At 39.5% G+C, this 23,191-nt stretch overlaps 1 protein-coding gene across 2 annotated transcripts; it reads right to left on the bottom strand.

The window, feature by feature from the left end:
* Positions 1-1,206: 1,206 nt before the first annotated feature.
* RELL1 (RELT like 1) lies at positions 1,207-21,800 on the bottom strand. Of its 2 annotated transcripts, none has more exons than XM_072037709.1 (7): positions 21,604-21,800; positions 12,584-12,817; positions 11,065-11,136; positions 9,778-9,835; positions 7,032-7,271; positions 6,362-6,538; positions 1,207-3,793 (listed from the first exon to the last, which is right to left on the bottom strand). In XM_072037709.1, the coding sequence occupies exons 1-7, from the start codon at positions 21,692-21,694 to the stop codon at positions 3,781-3,783; spliced, it is 885 nt and encodes a 294-aa protein (XP_071893810.1). In that variant the 5' UTR covers positions 21,695-21,800; the 3' UTR covers positions 1,207-3,780. The 2 variants fall into 2 exon arrangements, with proteins under 2 accessions (XP_071893810.1, XP_071893811.1); XM_072037710.1 differs by having other exon boundaries at positions 6,351-6,538; positions 21,604-21,799.
* Positions 21,801-23,191: the final 1,391 nt, after the last annotated feature.

Genomic DNA, 23,191 nt, shown 5'->3' with positions numbered 1-23,191 from the left:
ACAAAGAAACTCAGAAACATGAAAAGGAACTGTTTAATCCTTACCGTGTTTCAAGAAGACATCGCACACACTCTTTACCTGTAAAACCAGGGTTTATTAAAGACACAAGTAGCTTCCTCATCTGTTTTGCCACAGTAAAGTGAGGTAGCCTGCAGAATTTTGGCATAATGCCTCTGGGAAAAAATAACAATTGTATATTGGGGAGAAAATATGCACGTAAAGAAGTTTTGGGCTGGAAAAAGAACCTTCACATTTCTTTTGAGAACTGATGTCAGTACAATTATAATAGCATTTCTCAAGATTCAGTACAGCAATCCTTTTTTATTTAACATATGCACATATTTAATGAAAGAATGTGTATTATACAATTATAACCATCATCCTTATCTTTTCTGGCATCAGAAAATGTGTTCAAATTCCAGAAATTTGCTATCAGCAGTGTCTCAATTCTTTGAGGACTGGAAGGATTCTCCCCTACCCCCACCCCACCCCCATTTTTTATTTTTATTTTTTAAATTCTGAATATAAACTATAGCTGCTTTTGAACTTCTAAAATTCAGATACAGACCTCAAAACAGACCTTGCGCAATGCAGCTAGAAACATCAGAATAACGAACAGAAAAACTGCCAACTGGATGGTTGGTACACTGATAATTACATCTCAGCTAGCCATAACATCTTGCTTTGAGCCTCCTTCACCCTGTTTAGAGAGCAAAACTCATTTTAATGCCATTTACAGATTGTAGTCATCTGTGAGAACATCATGTAACAAATTAAGCATTGTAATATCACTGAGAGACACAGAGGAAGCAATTGCGAAGAGCTTCCTGTCATTTGTAATTTTTCTTTCCATACCTTACAAAAAACAATTGAGAATAACGAGAACGTAGCTTTTTTTTTTTTTTTTTTTTTAAAGTTTTAACTTCGTATTGTTTGACATTAAAGTCCTGATACCTTAGAGGTAAAGGTCTTCAGTCAGTTAACAGCTTAAAGCTTAGATTTTCTTCTTCCTCAGACAAAATATGGAACAAGTAGCGGTTGCAATTGTTCTTTCTCAATAAAATAAAACTCAAGTACAACACACAACCTCCATACACAAAAATTCATAGTACAAAGAGATTGCATTACACATTAGGAGTTCAGACAGACTACTTAATGGCTAAGTTTCATACAACGTATGCAGGTTTAAGGAAATCACAAGCAAGCTTATGAATCAATGTTTTATTTACCGCTTGGTAGTACAAAAGTTGTATATAAACTATTTTGTTAAAAATACATCTGATATGCAAAATTAGGAAAGGCTAATTAATATGGCAATATCCATATCACTACAAAATTGCAGAGTGTAGTGTTAAAGGCAATAAAACAGGCACAGTTTCTAAATCCTCTTACCGAAGCAGCAATGCACAAATTAGGTTCTTGCACATACCAGATCTTATAATACCTTATGTAAGTACTTTATACAGGTAAACAATGTTTTACATATTCACCACATTTTTGTTTCTTTTATTCCACATATTTCCAATAGAAAAAAAATAGAAAATGCTTTTAAATTAAGTAAAAAATATAGGGTATTTCTTTTTTCTGTTTAAGCTTTCTTTAATCCTTTCGGCATATTACCATATATCCCACCATTCATTAAAACACAATACTATCAAATTAAAAACTTTTTTTTTTTTTAAAAAAAAAAAAAAGCTTTTGGGACAGTCTATAACTGCGTATCTCCTTTCTGAAAGCTATTTAAAACTGCTTGGCTTTGCCCAATACTCCCTTTTTCCAGCAACATTTTATACCATAGCTCTCAATCTCTTAGAAATTTAAAGTTAACTACTATAACCAACACTGACTAAATTATCCTAGAAAAATTAGATCTTTATAGAAATCAAGTGAAGTTTGAAGAAGAAAAAAAGCAAGAATCTAACAAATGTATGCCTATAAGGTGAGTTTGATAGGTATATATTGAAGAGATGTTATAAACCAGTCTTAAATTAAGAAGAATAAGGATGCAAAACACTCAAGTACCAGTCCTGGTCAAAGAGTTATTTTAGGTGGTCAAAGTTATTTTAGGTACTCAAAAATTGACAGTTATCTCTGAAAATAATGAATTTTAGAAGGTACAATAAACAACTATTTCTTTCCAAGGGCTTAGGTTTTGGTTTTATTTGTTTTCCCTAAACACAGTGTCTGTTAGGTCTACTCAGTTTCTACTTCTATCGATAGCTCATTGATACAAGTCGAATGAAGATGATCGCAGCACATACTTCCCAGCACCTGTCAAGCAAACTCCATGTTTTCTGACAAGATGTAGCAGTATCTAACACAGTAAACAAAGAATATTATTTCCTTTTTTAAAAATTGTTGTACACTTTGATTGTTAAGACTACACAAGCCACTGAAGAAACCTTATTCCCATATCTGAAAGAGAAACGCAGTTTAGAGCGCTAAAATTGAAAGGATTGAAAGCACTAATTTAAAACATACCAAATTTAAAACAAGCACTGATTTTCATGGAGTTCATAGATCAAATTAAATTACTTTATAGTTCTCAGAATATAGTGCAATCTCTAATAAAATGCATTACACAACAGCTTATATTCTTAGGCACTTGGAGTAAATGTTATTTTTCAGTTTCTTTTATACAGCAAAGTTTGCTGAAGTATTGCAAGGGCCCCTCCCTGCCTCTCTCTCTCCCTCCCTCCCCCCCCAAAAAAAAAAAAGAACAAAATAGAGATCATAATAAGTGGACACAAAAGTAACATCACAAAACCATCGCTGGCATTTTTAGCAGTAGGTCACGCTTAAGATATTAAGGTAGTGTAACAATGGCTTAAGATTTTGATGCCAATGAGAACTGCTACCCTCAGTACAATTAAGCCACTCTAATGTACTTTAGTACATAGTCAATAAATTTTTAATGCCATATATTCCATATTCTTATCTAATGGTTGAAATATGTTGCCTTAGCTTAATAAGGAACCTGGGGGTAAAAACAAAAGAGAAAGGCAAAACTATTAGGCATTCTTCAAATAGTAGCAAGTAGTTACAAGAAAATAGGAGAACAAATGGCCTAGAGGAAAGTGACCTTCCCAAAGGTTCACCCAAGTGCATAGAAAAAGATACTCCTTAGCCTAATGTTAAGTAGTTATCGGGGGGAAGAAAGACAGCAGTATCATTTAAAAACTATGTATAGCTGAAATACTCCCTCCTGTGAATTACCCTTCACAGAATCAGAGGGCTTACATACTAAAGGCACACATGCAGATCTGGATGACTGCTTATTTCCCTGTATGCTTTGCTCGGCTACCAACAGTTAGATTAACAGAGTATTTTAATCTTCTGAAGCCTGACTTTCATCTTCAGTGAATGCTTGTCAACTCTAGAAGAACACAGAAGTATCCAGATGGACCAGAGGGGTAAACACAGCTTATCCACAGGGTAATCTTATTACATATAATATTAAGCTCAGTAAAAAAAAAAAAAAAGTTTGTCTAAGTATAAAAAACACTATTCGATAAGGCTTTTTAATCTTTCCTGTCCAAAAATGTATACGTATTTTTTCTTTCAAAGATGAAGCCCAACATTTGGTGCTAGGTCCACAAGGTTCAACAGTATGCAAGTGCCTAAATCTCAATGATTTTACTGGTGGAAAACCATCAACCTTGTATAGATGCCATCACAAAACTTGTAAAATGCTACGGTGCCATAAATACATTTCCTTAAATAGTATGCATCTCTTGGGAGTTTTCTGTTTTCTCCAAAGTGCTAGTAGACAAACTTCTTCTAGAAGCTCCACCTACAAAAGAAAAAAGCAATTACAAAAATAAGCATGATTAGGAAAGTTAGTTTTAGGATGAGCAGACCAATTAAGAAGTCAGCAGATGCTCTGAAATGGAAAAAAAAATGCCACAGTTACATAACGTGGTGGTTATGCATTACAAGTTTTAGGATGTGAAGTCAGAAAGTAAAGGAGCTAAAAATTCAGCTAGTAACCATGCAAAGGATGGACAAAAACATCAACATAAACTGGTAAACCACACTGCAGTGCAAAGCATACACAACTTTGAAAGGGATACTAGAAATGGAAAACATTACATAGCTGCAGCACAACACTAACTTCAATTGTCTTCCTAGAAGTTTACCATGGAACTACAAGAGCTCCACTCAGAATTTGGACTAAGTATCTGCCATATATGTACTCCTTTTAATGTGCCACTTAAAAATAAATAAGTAAATTGAAACAATGAAATGCAGTCTGCTCAAGAACATGGACCTCAGAGATCTGGACAAGATGTGCTAAGCATAAAAGATGCAGACAGCAAAATGCTGAAGCACTGCAAAGCCCATTTCAAGACAAGAACTTGTCAATTTTGGGAGGGGGGGGAAATGAACTCAGAAGTAGCAGTGAACACAAGCAGCCAGCAACATTACATCATTCAAGTACTGTCCCACTCAGAAATTCCAAGTACAAGAACTCTCAGTAATAACAGCTAAAGCCAGGCCACAAAGCACAAGTCCCCTGCCTCCAGAAGCTGTAACAAACCTTTTCTGGCAGCAGCTACATGCACATTTGTGCCTTCCTTCTTCCTCCACATATGAAGATCTGAGCCAAATTCTCTAAAATAAGATGCTTTTAACATTTTTTGGCTACAGACACAGAAGTCCTAAACATTGCTTATCCGTTCAATTTCAGTAAATTAAGCTGTAATAATTTATTAGAAGTTGAAATAAGTAATTGAAGCAGGGGTATAGCTAATATCTGTCTATGTATGAACAGCTTCTCATGGCAGTGGACTAAAACTGATACAGAGCCATGCTAGGGAAGAGACTGGTAGGCTTTCAAGCAAAAGCTGTTTATTTTTTGTAGTATAGAGCAAACAAGCCTGGCTAGTTTCCCAGATTTACAAAATAGTTTTGTTGGGCTGGAGAGAACTTTACAAGAGATTCCACTGAGCTATTTCTCTGCCATTAGAATATTTGTTTTCAGAAAGAGCAGCATTTTAAATCCTAGGGGAGGGTTATACAATAGAAAACTGCCATAGATGGACTTTTTTTTAAGCTATATTCTAGAGTGCAGCCTATTTTTAGATTAGGGCAGTAATAGTTTAAACTTAGGGAACAAGTTTTATGTAGTTAGAGAACGGCTTTCTTTTATTTACGAGAGAAAGGAATTTAGAAAACTGAAGTACATAACATTTCTAGATTATTTTTTTCCAAAACAATCTTTTCAATTCCAATGCACTTATGCACTTAACAATATTTTCATATTTGCCTCTTTCTTGCTATTTTTCTTGTTAAAAGACAGACATTATCTTCCCATTAGTCAAAGGACACATTACTAAGCCTGATCAAACTCCCATTGGAGATATTGGAAAGAAAAAGGTTGCATGAGTAACAAAACCACCCAGATTGACATGAAGATACCAGTGCAGTTAGTGACGAAACGCCTTTTTTACCTTCTTACCCACTGAGCAGAAAAAAAAGTTCATCCAATTTTCCCACCACAGCTTTTAAGTATTTGGAAGTACAGCACACCTCTAAGCCTCTTTCTTAGTAGGAATGATTGAAAAAAAAAATAAAATAGGAGGGGTGTATTTTAATGCTGTGGCATGGTGCCCAGATCAATCAGTTTAACAATCATTTATCTCTACACTGCCAGTAAAGGTTGGGAGGAACTAACCCATATAGCAAGCCAGCTCACAGATTTGTCTTCCATGTTAAATTAGCAGTTACAGAATGCTTTTTTAATGAATACCAAGGAACACTATGGAAAGCCCTCGTCTCACACCTTGGCCTTTCACAATGCTACCTTAACATGCTCAAGTGGTTTGTTTTTTTTGTTTTGTTTAAAGCACACTTTAAAGTGTGCTTTTGCTTAAAGGCATCTAGTAAGCAGTCAGCTGATACACACAGCACAGAGCAGCAAGCATAAGGAAGCAACACTACAGTTACTCCAGTGAAGCAGCTGTCAGCAGCATTTGTTTCTTCTGGGAAACCAGCACATTGTCACTAAGATCTGAACTATCCATTTACTGTAAATAATTAATATGCATATGTTTTTTTTCCTTGGAACAGGAATGCCACCTCCATAAAGCAGATTTGAATTTCCACATCTATCCTAATTTCAAAGTCTAAATAAACAATTAGATAAGAATTTGGTAGCTATTCTAGGCTTTCCAATTTACCATTAACTGATCAAATATAACTTTTGCAGTCATTTATAGAAACTTTCAAAATTGCCCAATGAGTTCTCACATGGCTCAGCTATGTTTTCAACCTTATTTTTCCTCACTGACTACCTTAGTTTATTTCGTAACATAGCACTTGCAGTGTTAGTCCCCAACATTTGGTACCTGCTGCTTACTCTGAGCTTCTCCGCTCTTGTGTCCCCTGTTTGGCAGGTGTGGCAGGCGCTTCTCTTGCTTCCTCCTTCGCAGGCGTGGCAGGCACATCACCATTGACGCTCTCCACTCCAGTAACAGACATCAAGCTTTTCCGTTCTTTGGAATTGGATTTGTGCTCCACTTTTGTGACTCTAAATCTGAGGTGTCCAAAAGAAAGATTCAGTTGCATTGCCATGGATATTAGCTAGATCATTCTCAGTATCCAAGTTATGAATATGCACACATTTTTAGATAGGGGCATCTGAAGACCTGAACATTACAGCACAAGCCCATGCATACCCAGCTCCACTTCAAAGCAATCTTCCTTTTTATTACCTGTGCATACTTTTAAGACACACTGCTGCTGAGGGACCTGCTTTTTAAAACAATCCACAGATTCTATACTACTAGAACAAACATTTTTTAAGACAACTACAGTGTAAGATAGGAATTAAAACTAACTGCATGCAGAATTAGGTCATTTTATAGCTCATAAGTAACCAAGAAACATCAAAATAAGAAAGAAGAATTTACTCTAAAAAATGCAGTCACTGATTCTATAAATAGAGTTAAATCAACAGACAGCTAATCCAACATGGACCACTGTAGCATCTCTAAGGAAAGCATACAATAAAGCAGCATCTATCTTACCTTCCCACAGAAAGTACTGTAACCTCTCCAAGCCGACTTCTTCTGTGCTCTTTGGATTTGTGAGCTGGTTTTATATGATGCCATCGTTTGTGGCTACAGCGAGTGCAAACATCCTTTTCTACTGCTCCTCCTACAGTATGGAAGTGATGGCCTTTGCAGCTGTGCTTAAATGGAGCAGCACCAGGTGACAAAGGAGACCCTGGACTCGTTGGACTCCCAGGAGTGGCAGGAGATGAAGGGCTACATGAAAAAGCATAAAGGAAAGGCAGAGTTTACTATAAAATCCTGTTTCGTAAAAGAAAAAAAAAAAAAAAAAAAGAATGAAGTGTAACCTTCAGTTGTATCTAATAGCCAGTTTTTTTGAGGGACAGTTTATTTGTGAGAATGTGGGGTTTAAGGTTCCCTCTAGTGTATTTTTGTATATATATTTTTTAAGGTTCCCTCTAGTATATTTTTTGTGGTTAAAAATCACTTTCATCAATTAATTCTTCTGCAGTCATGTGGCTAATATAACTACTAGAAAGTAAAAGAAAGTGAAAAAGATCAGGCTAAAATAGAGATAAACAGGTTAATTGGACACATACAGAGGAAGTAATCTAATCAGCTGGTTAAATTTACACTTGGAGAATTAATAAGGGTGTTTCACAGTTGTTACAGCATTTTTAAGAACTCACAAAAAAGGACACAGTCCCACAGTACTGCAAAGAGGCAAAACTAAATATCTATCATAGAGAAAAGGAATTAACATGTCATTCAATCTAAGCTTCACACAAAATAAAAACATACTTTTGGACTTAAGCATCAGTTTTGACACTGCCTTACAACATGTTCTCACAAAGCAAGCTAGAACTCAGTGTGTTACAGGTGAAATTACTATAGCTTAAGGTAGCACACCCTGTTTAAAAAAGACATACCAGAAAGTTACGTATCAGTAGATTACTGTGAAACTGAAAAGACATACTAAATGCAGTTATTCTGGTCCTGATGATAGTCAGAGTTTTAAATAGTTCCTTGGGTAATGGAATAAAAGAATAGGTAAAGAATCTGTAAACTTTGGGTTACGTATAGTATCTGTAGAGAATGAGACCAGAAATGAGGATGATCAGAGGAAAGTGTGAGAAAGATACTCACACATACAGAAGTATTATCAGAAATACTGGGTGTGTTGCAACATAAATTTCAGTGCCTTAGCAGAAAACAAACAAACAAACTTTAGAAGTCCTGATTAAAAAGCAGCTAGCCAGGTAAAGATTCTTCAGAAAAAGAAAGTAAAAATGACAAGCTAAACATGAATCATTAGGATGTTGTTGGTTTAAAATGACAAATTTCACCACGGAAATAACAAGAACACAACCTGTCAACCTAATAAAGTTACAATTCTAAGCTTTGATTTTTGATTCCAGTTACCTGGAATGTTTGCATCCAGTTTTTGGAATGTTACTTCAAGAAAATAAGGGACTCCAAGGAGAACAGAAAGAAAAAAAGACATAAAACCTGCCATGAAAGACCGGGGTTACCTGGATGCTTATTTTCAAAACAAAAATATCAACAGGAGACATTTAATAGTCTTAAAATAAATAAAAATTTTATAAGACAAGTATAATCTATTTAACATGTCTGAGGCAAAGACAAGAAGTAATGGCTTTAAATGGCAGATGTGCAGATTTAGCTTTGCCATTATTATTCCTACTGTTCAAAAGTGTTTCATAGTGGACTGAACATACAGAAAATTTAATGGATTTGCACTCAAGTTACTAAAGCTTTAGGAGTATCTGATAGAAATCATGCAAGAGCAAGCCATCATATCTTTTAGTAGCCTTGTAATACCCTTTTCCCTTCCCCTTTTTATATTTTAATTCACTAGTGAAATTCAGGCTCTCCAAGTAACATTGCACAGACCTACACAAGATGTCCAAGTTGAAATTGAACCAAACATTTCTGCTGCACCATATAAAATTTCAAAATAATCCCCACATTTAAGAACTCATTCTCTTAAATTCAAAATAATTCTTCAATAATCAAGTCCCTCACATTAAGATAGGAGATAAATGGTTGCACAGTCAACTCAGTTTTGCTAAAAGAATGCTCCTACTTAATTAGTGACAATGCTACTTGAATAGGAATACAGGATTACATATAAAGAGTAGAGTAATACAGACACAGTTTTAAAGTACTGAAGAGTACTTATACCTGTATGTAAACAGAATGATATGTCAGCAGCTCAAGGGCTGAACTACTTTCTCTGTGTAAATTTTTTAAAAGGTGTGCAGAGGAAAAAAAAAATAAGAGGTAGGCCAGCCAATATGTATTACCACAATTATAATGCAAAAGAATAAAACAGAATGTGACATTGAAAGAGGTATCTACTTCAGGCATCCATACAAACGAAGCAAGTGCTGCTTCTGCTCTTTCAAATCAGCAGCAAGTTTGGACTAAACCAACTCATAATTAACCGCACCCTAAAGTAAACAATTATTTGCAGCCTCTGTAAATCTTTAGCCCAAGAGGCAATAAACCGCTTTTTACAGACCTAGAACATATAACCAGAATAGCCAGCTACTATAATAGGACTTACATTAAAATGTAGTGACTCAAAGATATGACAAGGAAATCAAGCTATTATCCTCTTAGCTGACAACTACAGTAAGTGATATAGTCTTAGAAAAGTGCATAGGAAATAAAACCCTTTGAAAGGGTACATTTTTAGTTGCCTCAGGAAACACACATTAAAAAGTTGAGCAATTACCTTTCAGGTTCAAGGACACTGTTATCTGCTACCATGGCCTTTAAAACATCAACATTTGCTGTAATGAGAAGAAATAGAATTCTTCAAAAATGTACAGCTCTAACTTTAGAAAAGCAAATTGTAAAATTAAAGGTGCTAAGAGAACTTTCATCTAGAAGGAAGATGGCTGCACTATGTGCAGAAAGACATCAAGAGAACATCATGCTAAAAACGTTAATAGAATTCTAGGGAATTTTCTTAACGGAAGCTACTCAAATTACAGCTCATATTGTACTCAGAGATCTGCCCCAATACAAGTCATATAACAACCATCTGCACAAAACTGCCAAAACAAGATCCCCACAAATCTTAAAACATCCATTTGATCACAGGTGCATCATCACCTCTTATGTATAAAGCAACTTCAGGTAAAAAGCACCAGTTTAAATGAGCCCTACAAAAATACAAAATAATTACTAGCCATGAACTACATATTGCTCACGTGTTCTAAGGAAAAAAATAAGTGGACCTAATCCCAACCTTGATGAAAAATACACAACCTCACAGCCCAAGAGTTATTAAAGGGGGAAAAATAAAATTACACATTTTTCAGAACGCTAGGCTTCATTCACAGGCAACTCAAAGTAAACTTAATGCTTAGGAGACCTTTGATTTACACAAACGTAAAATTAAAAGGCTAAAGGTTTTTATAGTGTAAAATTATGGTCTCCTAAATGTTTCTTTGACTAGTAAAGATGTTCTGAACTAACCAAGCATTCCTCAGGCTGCTTAAGTTTACTTTTACTTTTCCCTGTCATATCGTCTTTATCACGTATTTTCTGCGTACAGCACATGAAGATATCACGTCTGAAATTCAAAGTCAGAGCTGGTCTTTCTTTCAGTTACATACAAGTCTTTCATCAGAGAACAGCTCCAGAATTCATTTTGAGACAAAATGCTTGATCTGGTCAAAACATTAGACTCTGACATACTTTAAATATTAAGAAAACAAGCTTGAGCTTGTACTTCAAAAATAAGCAAAAAGCTTAAAAAAAAAAAAAAAAAATCAGTCACCTAATATAGTATTAAGAAACATTTGAACCAGACTCACTATACAAAAATATTTTCAGGTAAGCAAAAAACTTCCTTTTTGTTTGAAATGATCACTTCCTGAACGCAAAGAGTTAAGCATTTACATACAGGTTATTAAATGAAAACATATGTGCATAGCAAACTTCTGAATATTTTCAAAAACTTTTATCAGACACCACCACAAAGGCTCATAACTTCAACATAACCGTACAATACCTTCATTTTTCATAATGTAGTTAATAATTTGTCCTACAGTGTCACTATTCTCATGTGCCGTTTCATTCATTTCTGTGAAAGGAAATAAATATAAATATGTTGTCAATAGTTTGGCCTTTTAAAAGAAAAACATTAGTTATTTAAAAATAAAACATCACTAAAACACACTAACTTCAAAAAAAAATAAAATAAAGATGTTACATTAAAAAAGGCTTTTTAAAAATAAATGCTTTAACATTCATTTAAGACTTCAAAAAGCTCAATATTTTCATAAACACACATCAAAATTCTTTTTATAGCTACTTAGGAGACACAAATAATCCCAAACATAGGGAAGAAAACAAAACCAAAATCATTAAACTGTCTCAAGTCGCTATTTTAAAGTAAGTATTATTGGCTTCTAGTATAAGAAGGATCCATTTAAGCTTTTCACCACAACCGCAAGGACATAGAACGATTTATTTTTTTTAATTTATAAATATATAAAACATTCGCATATGACTTCAGGAGGAAGAGATTTAGGAGAGAAGCTTCATGACCATACTTAATACTTCTGGGGTTGACTGCTGTCAATAACAATGCTGGAAGCTTCCCCAGAATAACCTCAGAACAGAGAAAGACTGGGGAGGAAAAAAAAAAAAAAAAAAAAAAAGTAAAAGGCACAGCTCTGCCCTTCCCTAACAGACATACTGTCTATCTACCTTGGAAAAAAAATAATCACAGGATGGAGACAAGTTTGATAGATGAGGCTTTGAATTTGTCTCTAAGCAGTGAATAAGGGCTTTCCTATCTCTTTACCCACTGCTCATCTTCTTCGTCCTGATGGCTACAGCTTTACAATGCAACTTACACAGCTACTTCCTCCAGCTAAGACCTAGAAGCTGTCCCCTCTCACTGCCACTCACCTCGGTGTCACCTCTCCCTCAAGCTACAGGATGAAGCATGCCCACTGGCTGAGTGCATGCCACAGGCAGTGACTGCAGGAGAACACAGCCGTACATCACTACTGCAGCACGTGACTCTACCATGAGCTCTACCTTACCGCTGTGGCACTGTCATTTGCACATCTTATGGACCTGCTGACAGGCTATCAATTAATGAGGAGAAAGGACAACAAGTGATTCAACCCCTCTTTTTACCAAGCCATGCATAACACACTCTTTGCTCTTTTTTTATTCCCATCTTCTCTTAAGGAAGGAAAGAGCCATAAAACAGGAGCACAATAGAAAGTATCTTTAAGAAAAAATGTGAGCAACACACCATGTAAAAAAAAGGAAGCAGACAGTCAGCCCAAAGGCTCAGTTTTATCTTGAGATGGAAGATAAGAATGACAACACAAGGATAAGATTGCTAAACATAAACCTAAGATTTTAGGGTTTGAACAGCAGTTTTTTGTCACTCCTCAATGTTCAATACTTTGTTACCACCAGCAAGGGGAGTGCATAAAAGCAAACTGGGAACTCCAATAGCTGCAACATACAGGAACAATAAAAAGATGTGTATTAGACACATTGATTACCTATTTTTTCCTCAGGCTTTTCCTCTTCTATTTGTTCAGCCTCTGTTGTACACCGATACCCTTTTTTCTTAAGGACATGACAGATGAGGATCCCCAGGAGACCCATGATGAAGAAAACAGGAACCAATGCAAAGGCAATGTACTCCAGGTGGTCAGGCGTGCTGTTGTTGCCAGTTGTCACAGTAGTTGTCTGTAAACCGCGGCTTTCCAAGACCTGCACAAACTCTCCATTGCCTGTGTAATGGAATAAACACAGTTATTACAATAGACCACAACTGCCTTTGAAGCATTTAGAAAATTGTGAGTATGGCCAAATCCCAAGAGCATTAATGGGATGTACCTTCTGCAAAGGCTTGGAAGGGCAAGGTGCATGTACTCTACTGGTTTAGAGCTCACCCCTATAACAGTCAGTATTTAAGTTGTAGCATGGTCAAACATTAATTCAATAACAAAAATTAAGTGTCTTAATATTGAACTAGGAAGTTAACAGGTATATATTTCATGTTAAAGATTGGCCTTTTGAATTGCACAACCATAGGGAATTTAGATTGGAAGCAACCTCTGCAGAGCTCCTTAGTCCAAACGCTGCTAAAAGCAGCTCTGAGTAGATCAGGATGCTCAGGTACCCATGTAGTCTATCTGAAGGATGGAGATTCTACGTTTCTGTGCAAACTGCTCCAATATTTGACCACCTTTAGGGCAAATACACAGATTAATAATCTCAGCACCTCCTCATACATCAGATATTAAAGCATACATCTGATTGCAACTAAACTGGACTGTTCAGCTAAATCCAAAAAAATATATATATATTCACCTATTCGAAATTCCTTCTGAGACCCTAGAGTACATAGGTATATACAACTCATTTAGGAAAGGTTTTTATATTACTCAATATGCAAGAATATTCCTGCGTTTCTACTTCCTATTCTTTTCAACTTTAGCTGAAAAACATTTTTAGAGAAGAATAACAACAAAAGAGACCAATAAAAAAACTAACATTGTATTTTAGCCTATTTTCTACCTACTTTTTTTTAAAAACAGACTAGGCAATTCATAATTTTTCTATTAAATCAGTTGAAGGAATGAAGACTCATCAGAAAACCATTAACATGATATTGACACTTCCACAAGAGGAATATCTAAAACCACCTGTGTCCTCATTTAAAAAAAAAATTAAGAATCTCCAGAAAATGGCAGAAAGAGCATTATTCCATAATCACATCTACTGTGCCAGCTATATAACTAAGTTGTATTTGAAAAATAGTAGTAAGGTAACAGATAGCTAAGAAAAGATACATAAAACTGCAGTTAGACATTTACCTTAAATTTTCTTTTTACCAAAACATTAGCCTTTTAAAGGATTTCTGAATTTTTCAGAACTCTCTGAATACCAGTTCAGTAATAACTAATACTCAAGACTTGCGCAAAGTGAAAAATACTGACACTTTTTTGAAGTAATTGATCAAAATGTCCCTTAGCTTGAAAAAAAAAAAAAAAAAAAAGCATTAAGCATTTCTCTGTACCAGTTTGCTACACAATAGTAGGAATGCAGAAAACAGAAGGAAATCCAAACAAGCGTCTGAATAGATCTGGAGGCTGAATGAACTCTAAATGTTAAAATTAAATCTCAGGATGTTTGCTTTGGACAAAGCCAAATGGCCTAGCTTGCTTACAAAACCAAACTTTTTTTTTTTTTTTTTTCTTTTTAAAGAGAAGCCAGCAATCCCACCGATAACTGCAGAACTTGTTAGGTAGCTACCCTTTAGTAGCTCTAATTTATGCCCAGGTAGGACAACTGATCAGCATATGCACAATATAACACAGAAATTGCAATTGTTACACACTCACTACAGGCAAGTAAGACACAGTAGAGGTTAAAATAATCATTTAACTGAAAAAGTTGCTTTCACAGTTCATTTTCTACGAATTTCTAATTCACATTTTAATATATTAAAATGAAATGGTTGTTTGTTTGGATTTGGGAGGGTTCTTAAATCATCAGGCTACGGCAGCTACAAAGTTCCCCACTTCATCACATAATTTACTTCCTAGGCAGGCAAAGAGCCATCATATTATCTTTATTTTGTTGACTACAATGTTTCAGAAGCTAAGAAATACAATTGAAATAGTATGTATCACAAGCTCTGAAAGGTTAGTATTCATTCAACTGTAAGGCGATGTGCTTTGATTTTGATGCACATTATCCATTTTTAGAATGGGAAAGATGCAGTACATTATTGCAAAGACATCAGCAGTCACTAACAAAACCAACAGGTGGAAGGACAAATGAGAAGTGCCACAAAATGAATTTGACTCAATTATTTTTTAATGTTTTCCACCTCCTTGTGGCAAAAGCAGCATGCATTACCCTAACAAATTATATCTCCTGACGTTGCTCCATAACCACAGCAGGTAATTCCCACTTCAAACCAGACAGCAAGTGCTTCCAGCTCTCCAAGCTGTGGCTCATTACAGCTCCCCCAGATGCAAAATTGCTTTGTGAGGTCCCCTTGGTCCTACCCCACCGGATTTGCTCCTGACAGACCATAGCCCTGAGAATAGTTTTAAAGTGGACCACCAAAATGATTCAGGTTTACCAAAAAATGCCTTAAGTAGTATCTGCTTTTTAAAGCAGTCACTTGAGTGAATCAGTATACTTGTGGTTTGGCAAACTGCTCTATCAAGGCCATCAAGAGACCGAGCAAGCTGAGGTGGAGGAACAAGCAACTGTGGGCAAGGAAAGATGAGTATCTCTAGAACAAGCCTTCCTGAAGTAACTGGAGTAACATGGAGCCATGGTCGTGCAGGACATCTCCAAAAATAAAGGGCAGAGGGGAAATTAACTACATGCAACAAATATACTGTGCTACATAATTGTTTTTAGATCATCAACTTGACAGCCACTGAAGATGGACACGATTTAGAATGCAAAGCTAACCATCAAAGCTGGACATGAGCAACAGAAGAGAAAAATTATGCAAAAGAAACAAGAAAATGGATCCCACCTGCTACTGAATGCTCAGAGCAAACAGGAAACTTGGTATGAACTCAAGCCAATTTCAAGTACACAAGAAACTCTAACAACAGAGCACATCACATTTTCAGAAGGACAGGTCTTTTATAAGCTATTGCTAGAGCTGATCCCCACCCTTCAAAAATAAAAATAAAAAAAAAAAAAAAAGAAAAAAAAAACAAGCTAGCAGATACTCCTCATGTTAACACTCCCAGCCCTTTTTATGGAGGCTGAACCTTCACATTGCTTCTAACATTACTACCCACACCCAAAGGTCTCCCTCTCCACCCAGCAGTGCCTCAGGAATATTTTACAAAACCTTTAGGAAACACAACATATGAGGAAAAAAAGTTGGCACATTAAGGAAGAAATACTTCATCTTTCATTAAATTACAACTTTTACCTGGCCTAGCCAGGCCCACTAACATTCTAGTTAAACACTTGATGTTACCAAAACAATGCCTGACCACAACAAAACCTCCACGACCACAGGATCTTGATAGCTGTAAGAAGAATGAGGCTGGACTGGACTACGTACGCAGAGGTACTCTGTAATAACCCTTCTTCCCCCTTCAAGTTTCCGAGGTTCACAGCAGACAGAGACCGGAGCACCTCAGCAAGGCCGCCCCACCTGGTGCTGCTGTCCCAGAAGGATTAACTGTTCCAGCACGCCGCCTGCCACCCGGGGCCAAAGAGCCAGCAAGGGCAGCAGCTCCCACACGTACAGGTTTCCCTCTCACCACAAACAGAGGGACAGAACAACTCCTTCCTCAGTACATACTGCCACGATACCAGACCTTGCTTGTGCCAGGTTACAGAATTAGGCTTTCCTTGGTTGCTGCAGCAGGAAAAGATTTCATATTTAGCGCGATCGCTCTGAGCTCCCTGAGATAAGCTCCAGTTCAGCAAAAAGCTTGGCCTTCAGCAGTGATCTAAGCAGACAGTTCTCAGGCTTCTCATAAAGCACAAGTAAAATCTCTAGAAAGATTTAATATTCCTTAAACAACAGCTCCGACTGTTGAAAGGTTTGTTGATTTTTTTTTTTATAGCCAAGAACATACCTATTTAGTTATAAGTAATGTGAAATGTCATTAAAATAATGCATTGTCTTTATTTTTCTGAATTTCCCATACTAAACTTAAGTATAAGCCACATCCTAACGGATTACTTTAAGCACATTCCACTTATTGCACTGTTTAATTTACAGCAATAAACCCATAAACAATGATGTAATCTCTCTGCCCTGCTGATAAATCTGACTTCGTTACATCAGATTTTGCCTATTATGCCCACGCCATATTGAAATATTAGAGCATACCTTTTAAAGAGCTTTGTTTATACTTTATGAATTGGATTGTTCTAGCAATCAATCTGCTAAAAATAGCTACGTACATATGCACTACCATATCCATGCAGCTCAAGGAGTTGCATGATCATATTTCCTGCTTTCAGGCATGAAAATGAAATACGGGTTTCAACCTCACAATATATAGAAACAAACTATTGTTGGCCTTAATGTTAATTGAATTGTTAGAAAAGTTAGGTATGCTTGACATACAACCTATTGAAGTGCAGTACAAGACAACTGAAATGTTCAGAAAAGACATTGCTTAAACATCTCAGCTCAGCATAGCTGTAGAACACGCCTCAGTAGCAGCATTACTTGAAGCAATTCTCTCCCTGCTTCTTTTTGTGCCAGTTCACTCATCTGTAGAAACAGGGGAATCAGCCAGGGTTCAAATAGTTTAAATAAAAAAATAGTTTGCTCGGGCGTTTTCTGTTTTTCTTTCTTTAACGTCTGAGCCACTTTCTCATTCAACTCACCATGTGATCCTAGAAATATTTACCAGGCGCAATGAAAGCACTGCACAGCCCAGCAATGCCACCAGAAATGGGCACACAAACCTGACAGGCTCACACTGCAAGGGAAAGGCAGCTGGGCATCACACCCAGTGTGTCTTTTTCTCCTGGTTCTACTGGAAGTATAATTACACAAGATTAAGCTACGACACTTCCCATCTCCAGGCTGGACATTTATAAGGGTAGATGGATGTACACCTTGTTACAAAGCTTTCATTTTAAGCACGATTCAAAGAAAAACTTTTGTTATTTCAATTACATACTTCTAAACTCAGACAAAAGTCAAAAGTTTTGTTTATTAGTTCATTTTCCTGAATACATGCTGAATATCTCACTCTTAAGATCTTCAGAAAACATTTAAAAATTCCCTAAGGTAATGGATTTTTAGGGAACTTAATGAGATGCCAAAACTGGCCAATTTATGTCCCTCAGCAGCTCAGAAGCAGCGGATATTCTCTTAAGAGAAACAAGCTCTAAACCAACCCTTTATTTTTGTTCAGTGCATTCAACTTATTTAGGTAAGTAAAATAAAATGCAGTAGAGGTTTCTGTTGTCACGGTAATTTCACTTCTCAGAATCATAATTCAGACACTGAACAGCGACTTTCCTTACACTGCTGATGGTGAATACGCATTGATTTACTACAGTCTGTTAGTTATTTTAATTACAATAGACTCAGCCAGAACAGTTTACACCAACTTCAAATTAAATACACTTTTTAAGAGTTACCTAATTTAAACAGGATTTTTCTATTCTGAGTCAAATTCCCTTTACACAACCAAGCTGATGGAACAACAAGAAGTTTCGGGCACAAGTCAAAACATATATAAAGACATTTAGGGACTACTGGAGCTTCTCTGCCCTACTAGCACCATTGTAGCTATAGAGGAGACTATAGAAAAGGCAGCAAGGAACGGGTTAAAAAAGGCTTTTTTTTCCAAAAGGAAAAACTGTAAGGGAAGACAACCTGTTGCCTACCAGTTGCTTCACCTATTGTTCACTGAAATCGTACATCAGGGAATATCCACGCACTGGACAACAAAGGAAAGAACACTATCATCTAGGAGCGACAATCAGCAGGTTTGTGAATTCCGCTTAGCTTTCAGCTTCCTTGTAGTAGTAACCAGAAGCTACAAAGAGAAGCGAAATAAGCAGGAAGTCTGATGAGAAAAGGAAGCCACATGATGACAGAACATAATGACGACTCGTAACAGTACTGCCAATTGCCTTAGAGGTTAAGCAAGGTTGTTCAAGGTCTGCTGTCAGGAACTTACGAACAGACTGCAAAACCTTTGTTAGGTTTGTCACAAGAAGTACCTCAAATAAGAGAACAGAAGGATCAACCACGCTGCTTTACAGAACCACAGGCTGGTGAGGCTGGCAGGGCCCTCTGGAGGCCCCCGCCCCAGCCCCTGCTCCAGCAGGGACACCCCCAACAGGGTGCCCAGCACCACATCCAGGCGGCTTCTGGAGACCTCCAAGATCCCATACAGCCTCTCTGGGCAGCCTGTGCCAGGGCTCCTCACCCAAAACTAGCTCCAGTTTCTGAACCTTAATAGTAAGATGCATGCAGATGGTCTCACAGATGACCTGTCTTTAAAAACCACGGAACTGAGAGTCGTTCACAGGACCTCAAGTTGGATCCTGCAAGAGCCCTTCAGTTAGAGACTGAGTTCTTGGCTCACTGAAGTTATCACAAGATTTGTGATGACCTCAGCAAGGGCAAATTTTGCAGTAGGTCTTTGAAAGAAAGCCTTCTCCTCTGAACTTTGAGAGTTAAGTCTCATCTGGGATGAATTCTTTCCCAGTCCCTACTTATTTCTCAATTACATGGCATACCAACACTATTTCAACAAGCTGTCTACAAAAAATTTTAGACAGGCTTCCCTGAAAGCTGCAGGGACAGCTGAGAAAGGAGATACCTCCTAAACAAGGGCAGGTCCCATTAACAGCAAATAACCAAAAGTGTCAGTGGTGTACAATGCGTGTAATCCTCAGCTATTTTAAACCATCACAATTTCTACACTCCCAGACAGCTTGTTATGAGCTCAGAAGAAAGGACAAACTTCATCTTGTCAGTTGCCCTGTCTGTCCGAATAACCACACCATGAGGATATCTGGCATTACTAGGAACTCAAAACCAAAACCAATGAAGACAAAAACGTCTAGAGCAGTTCAGCCTGTTGAAAAATTTTAAAAAATATACACTACAAACAGAAGGAAGAGAGGCTCAGTCCATTCCTTGTACGTGTACGTGATACAAGATGCAGCTGGTAATACTGAGCAAACACTGAGACAAAAACCTTATGCTCTGCTTTTGCTAGTGCTAAAACTGCAGTGCTTATGGGGTAATGGTTTGGGTCACTCACTGTGTGAGTAGCCGAGAGTTCATGCTGCAAAAACATGCAGAACTGATGCTTTGCAGTAGTATTTCTGTGGGAACACTTTTCCTCGGATCTCAGCTTTCAAATACAGCATGCACTTCGTGCAATTAAGAGTGCACGTCACCAATGTGCCTGTCAAAAGAAAACCCTCCTGGACATGCCAGGTATTTAAAGTTATTCCCCACTATTGGTAAATTTAGACGTGCAAGCAGCATGAAATCAATGCTACCAAACACAGCAAATCAGTGCTTTTTGTGCAAACAAACATTCACACTAGTTGAGATCTCTCACAAATCAATTTTAACCAAAACCAGCACAACTTCTGTGTGAAGATACGGTGGAAAGCATTTGACAAACCTCAGAGGAAGGAGAAAAAAAAAAGACCCATTCTTTCACAGCTTTTGCATTTCCTGTTACACTTTGCAACTTTCAGCTTTCAGAAGTACAGCTGTTCATCTGATTTACCAGACTAAATTACAGGTACAGTTACTAAATCCTACCAATGCATGTGGCATACTAAAGGCTCCCCAGTGCAAGTGCCTTCAAGCTCTGTGAAACAGACTCGTTTATAACATTTCAAAAGAGTCAGCACAAGCCCACATACACCCATCCTTTCATCATACTAACTACCAGTCAACACAGACCGAAAATTCAGGCTGCCTGACTTCTTTCAGTGAAACTGATTAGTTGGAGTGAGGGGGGTGGGAAAAAAAGTTTGATAACGTTAATACCTTCAGCACCATCCCACAGGTCCCGGTTGTGCCTACTGGTACTACTTCCTGCTCTCCTAGAGAGAAGGATGGACTGGATGTCGAGCCTCCCAACCTTCTTGTATTCGGAAAAAGGAACAGCAGGTGGTAGACATCTCAGCCCGTCCTGACCAAGCCATCCTGCGCCAACCAGTAACGCCCCATTTACAGAGCGAAGTATGAAAGCACTCGAAACACGCAGCGCCCAATTTCACGCTAATAATCCCGCTCACCTTAACCGCTCCCACGGTGTTTGCTCTCACCAGCCCGGTGAGCTCTTATCGGCGCCCCAGCAGCCGAGCGGAATAAAGGCACTCACAAGGCCATGGGAGCACCAGGCTGGGCAGCGCAGCAAGGCGCACGCCGCAGTACGCCCGCTGTGCCCGCTGCGCTCCAGACAGGACAGACGAGCTCAGTTTCTCTCTGAGATTATCAGCACCACAACATTTGGAGTTAGACATAAACAAAAGACAGCGTCACTTCAAAATAACTTCCTGCGGGAGCCTGCGTGCACCCGGGCAGCTTCCAGAGCTCCTTAGGGCCCCGAGTGACCGAGCCCCTAACCCCAAACACGGAGCTGGGTTTAACTGCAGGGCAGCCGGCCGAGCGGGGCAGTTATCCTTCAACCCGCTCCTACTCCGTGAGTCACCCGCTCAGCGAGGCAGCTCCAGGACAGCCGCCGGACCCGGATTTGGACAGTTAGGTACTTTTTTCCCCCGTTTTCCCACCCGACTCCCGGCCACACCGGCAGCAGGCACACGACGAGACGCTGTGTCCCGAAGCTCCGCGCACACAGCCCGGCGGCAGGGCAGGGACCCCCCGGCTCCCCCCGGCTCCCCCCAGCTCCGGGCACCCCGGCTCCCCCCGGCCGGGCCGAGCAGGGCCCGTGCGGGCCCCGAGCAGCCGGTGCCGGGCAGGGAGAGCTCCGGGCTCCCCGGGGAGCAGCGGCGGGGCCAGCCGAGGGCGATGGGGGGGTCCCGGCTCCCATTTTCTCCCCCCGCCGCGACCCACCGAGAGCAGAGAGGTGCCCCCCGAGCCATGGGTCCGTGGGACCAGCCGAGGGGGCAGCCGGTGGGGTCCCGCTGGTCGCTGCCGGAGCCATCCCGGCGCCTCGCCCCCGCTGACTCCGAGCTGGCAGCGCCGCCGGGCCCGGCCCGGCTCAGCCCGGCCCAGCCCAGCCCGGCCCTGCCCACCGGCGGCGGGGCGCGCCCTGCCCAAATGGCGCCTGCGCCGGGCCGGGGCGGTGCTGTGGTGGCGGCGGGGGGGGAGGCTCGGTGCTCCCTGCCCGGCTGTAGGAAAGGGGAAGGTGCTTGTGGTGCCCCCCCTGTGAAGAGTTTTCGGTGTTCGACCTCGTCGCAGATGCGTTAGTGGGGGTGAGGGAGTGCTGGCATAGGGCGCCCAGGCGGCTTTGGAGGATCTCCAAGGAGGAGACCCCACATCCCTCCTGGGAACCCTGCTGGGGGTGTCCCTGCTGGAGCAGGTGCCCCCAGAGGGCCCTGCCAGCCTCACCATCCTGTGACCCTACAGCAAAGCCTCTAGGACAGCTTTCTAGCCCTGTCACCAGCTGTAGCCGCTCCCTGCCCGCACAGCACCTCACCCCTAGCAGCACCGTGCTGGGGCCAGGTGGAGGCAGGGCTGCCTGCCAAGTGTGGCCCAACAGCCCCCGAGGCCAGTAGAGTTTGGTCCTTGCTCAACTTGCTTAGTGTTGATCATGTGCTGCAGCAGCTCCCAAGCACCTATGTGGCATGCCGAGCTCTTGGGGTTGCCCAGAGCCTCTCACGAGAGCTGGTTCAGGTGCATCTCACTCAAGGATTTCAGCCACAGGTGGAGAAGGCCCCTGTGCCACCACTGCCCCTGGAGGACCCTCACTGCCAGAGCATGGCACGAAGGCTGAGGAGATCTGGTGGGGATGGTTGCTCAGCACCAGAGCTGCCCTGCACCCAGAAGGAACGGTGCTGGTTACCACAGCTGGGTTAAAGCTACTCAGTGTAGTGGTGGGGCAGTAGGGGCCTGCGTGGCATTGGTGAAGGTGCCACTGCCTCAGCATTCACACTGAGGCTCACAAATGTTCATATCCTTCATGCGACTCTTAATCAGCCCTTAGCTCATAGGGCACCACTTGCCCTTTTTTACCTCTTCCCATCCATGATACCTCAGATTTGTACTTGTACACCTTGACTCTTCACAGTTTAACTCCAACACAGATTTACATCCTGTTAAACCAGCTCACATGCTTAGATCTTGGCCCACTTTGTATTTGAGCATCTATAACTGGACTTTTCTGCTGTCATGGCAAAAAAAAAAGAAACTAAATCATACTCTTACATCAAGGCAGCAGCAATTACATCTTCCCATTAGTTCCAAATACATTACTCTAAATTATTCTGATCTAAATTATTTATTTATACTTGCTCTTACTCATTTTAAATACCTAAGCAAAAAATGCCATTAATTTAAGAAACAATGTTGCAATAATTATAAAGCCATACACATTCTGGCATGATTTGTTTATCTAGTACCTACAATGTGGGCAGAAATACCTTTATTGACTAGATGTATTCTCAGCTAGATCCAGTAAATTAGATTGACACCTTCGTGT

This window comes from Anas platyrhynchos, chromosome 4 (genome assembly GCF_047663525.1).
Source record: "Anas platyrhynchos isolate ZD024472 breed Pekin duck chromosome 4, IASCAAS_PekinDuck_T2T, whole genome shotgun sequence".
Taxonomy (NCBI): domain Eukaryota; kingdom Metazoa; phylum Chordata; class Aves; order Anseriformes; family Anatidae; genus Anas; species Anas platyrhynchos.
Note: the sequence above shows the minus strand (reverse complement) of the source record. Positions and strands in the feature narration are given on the sequence as shown.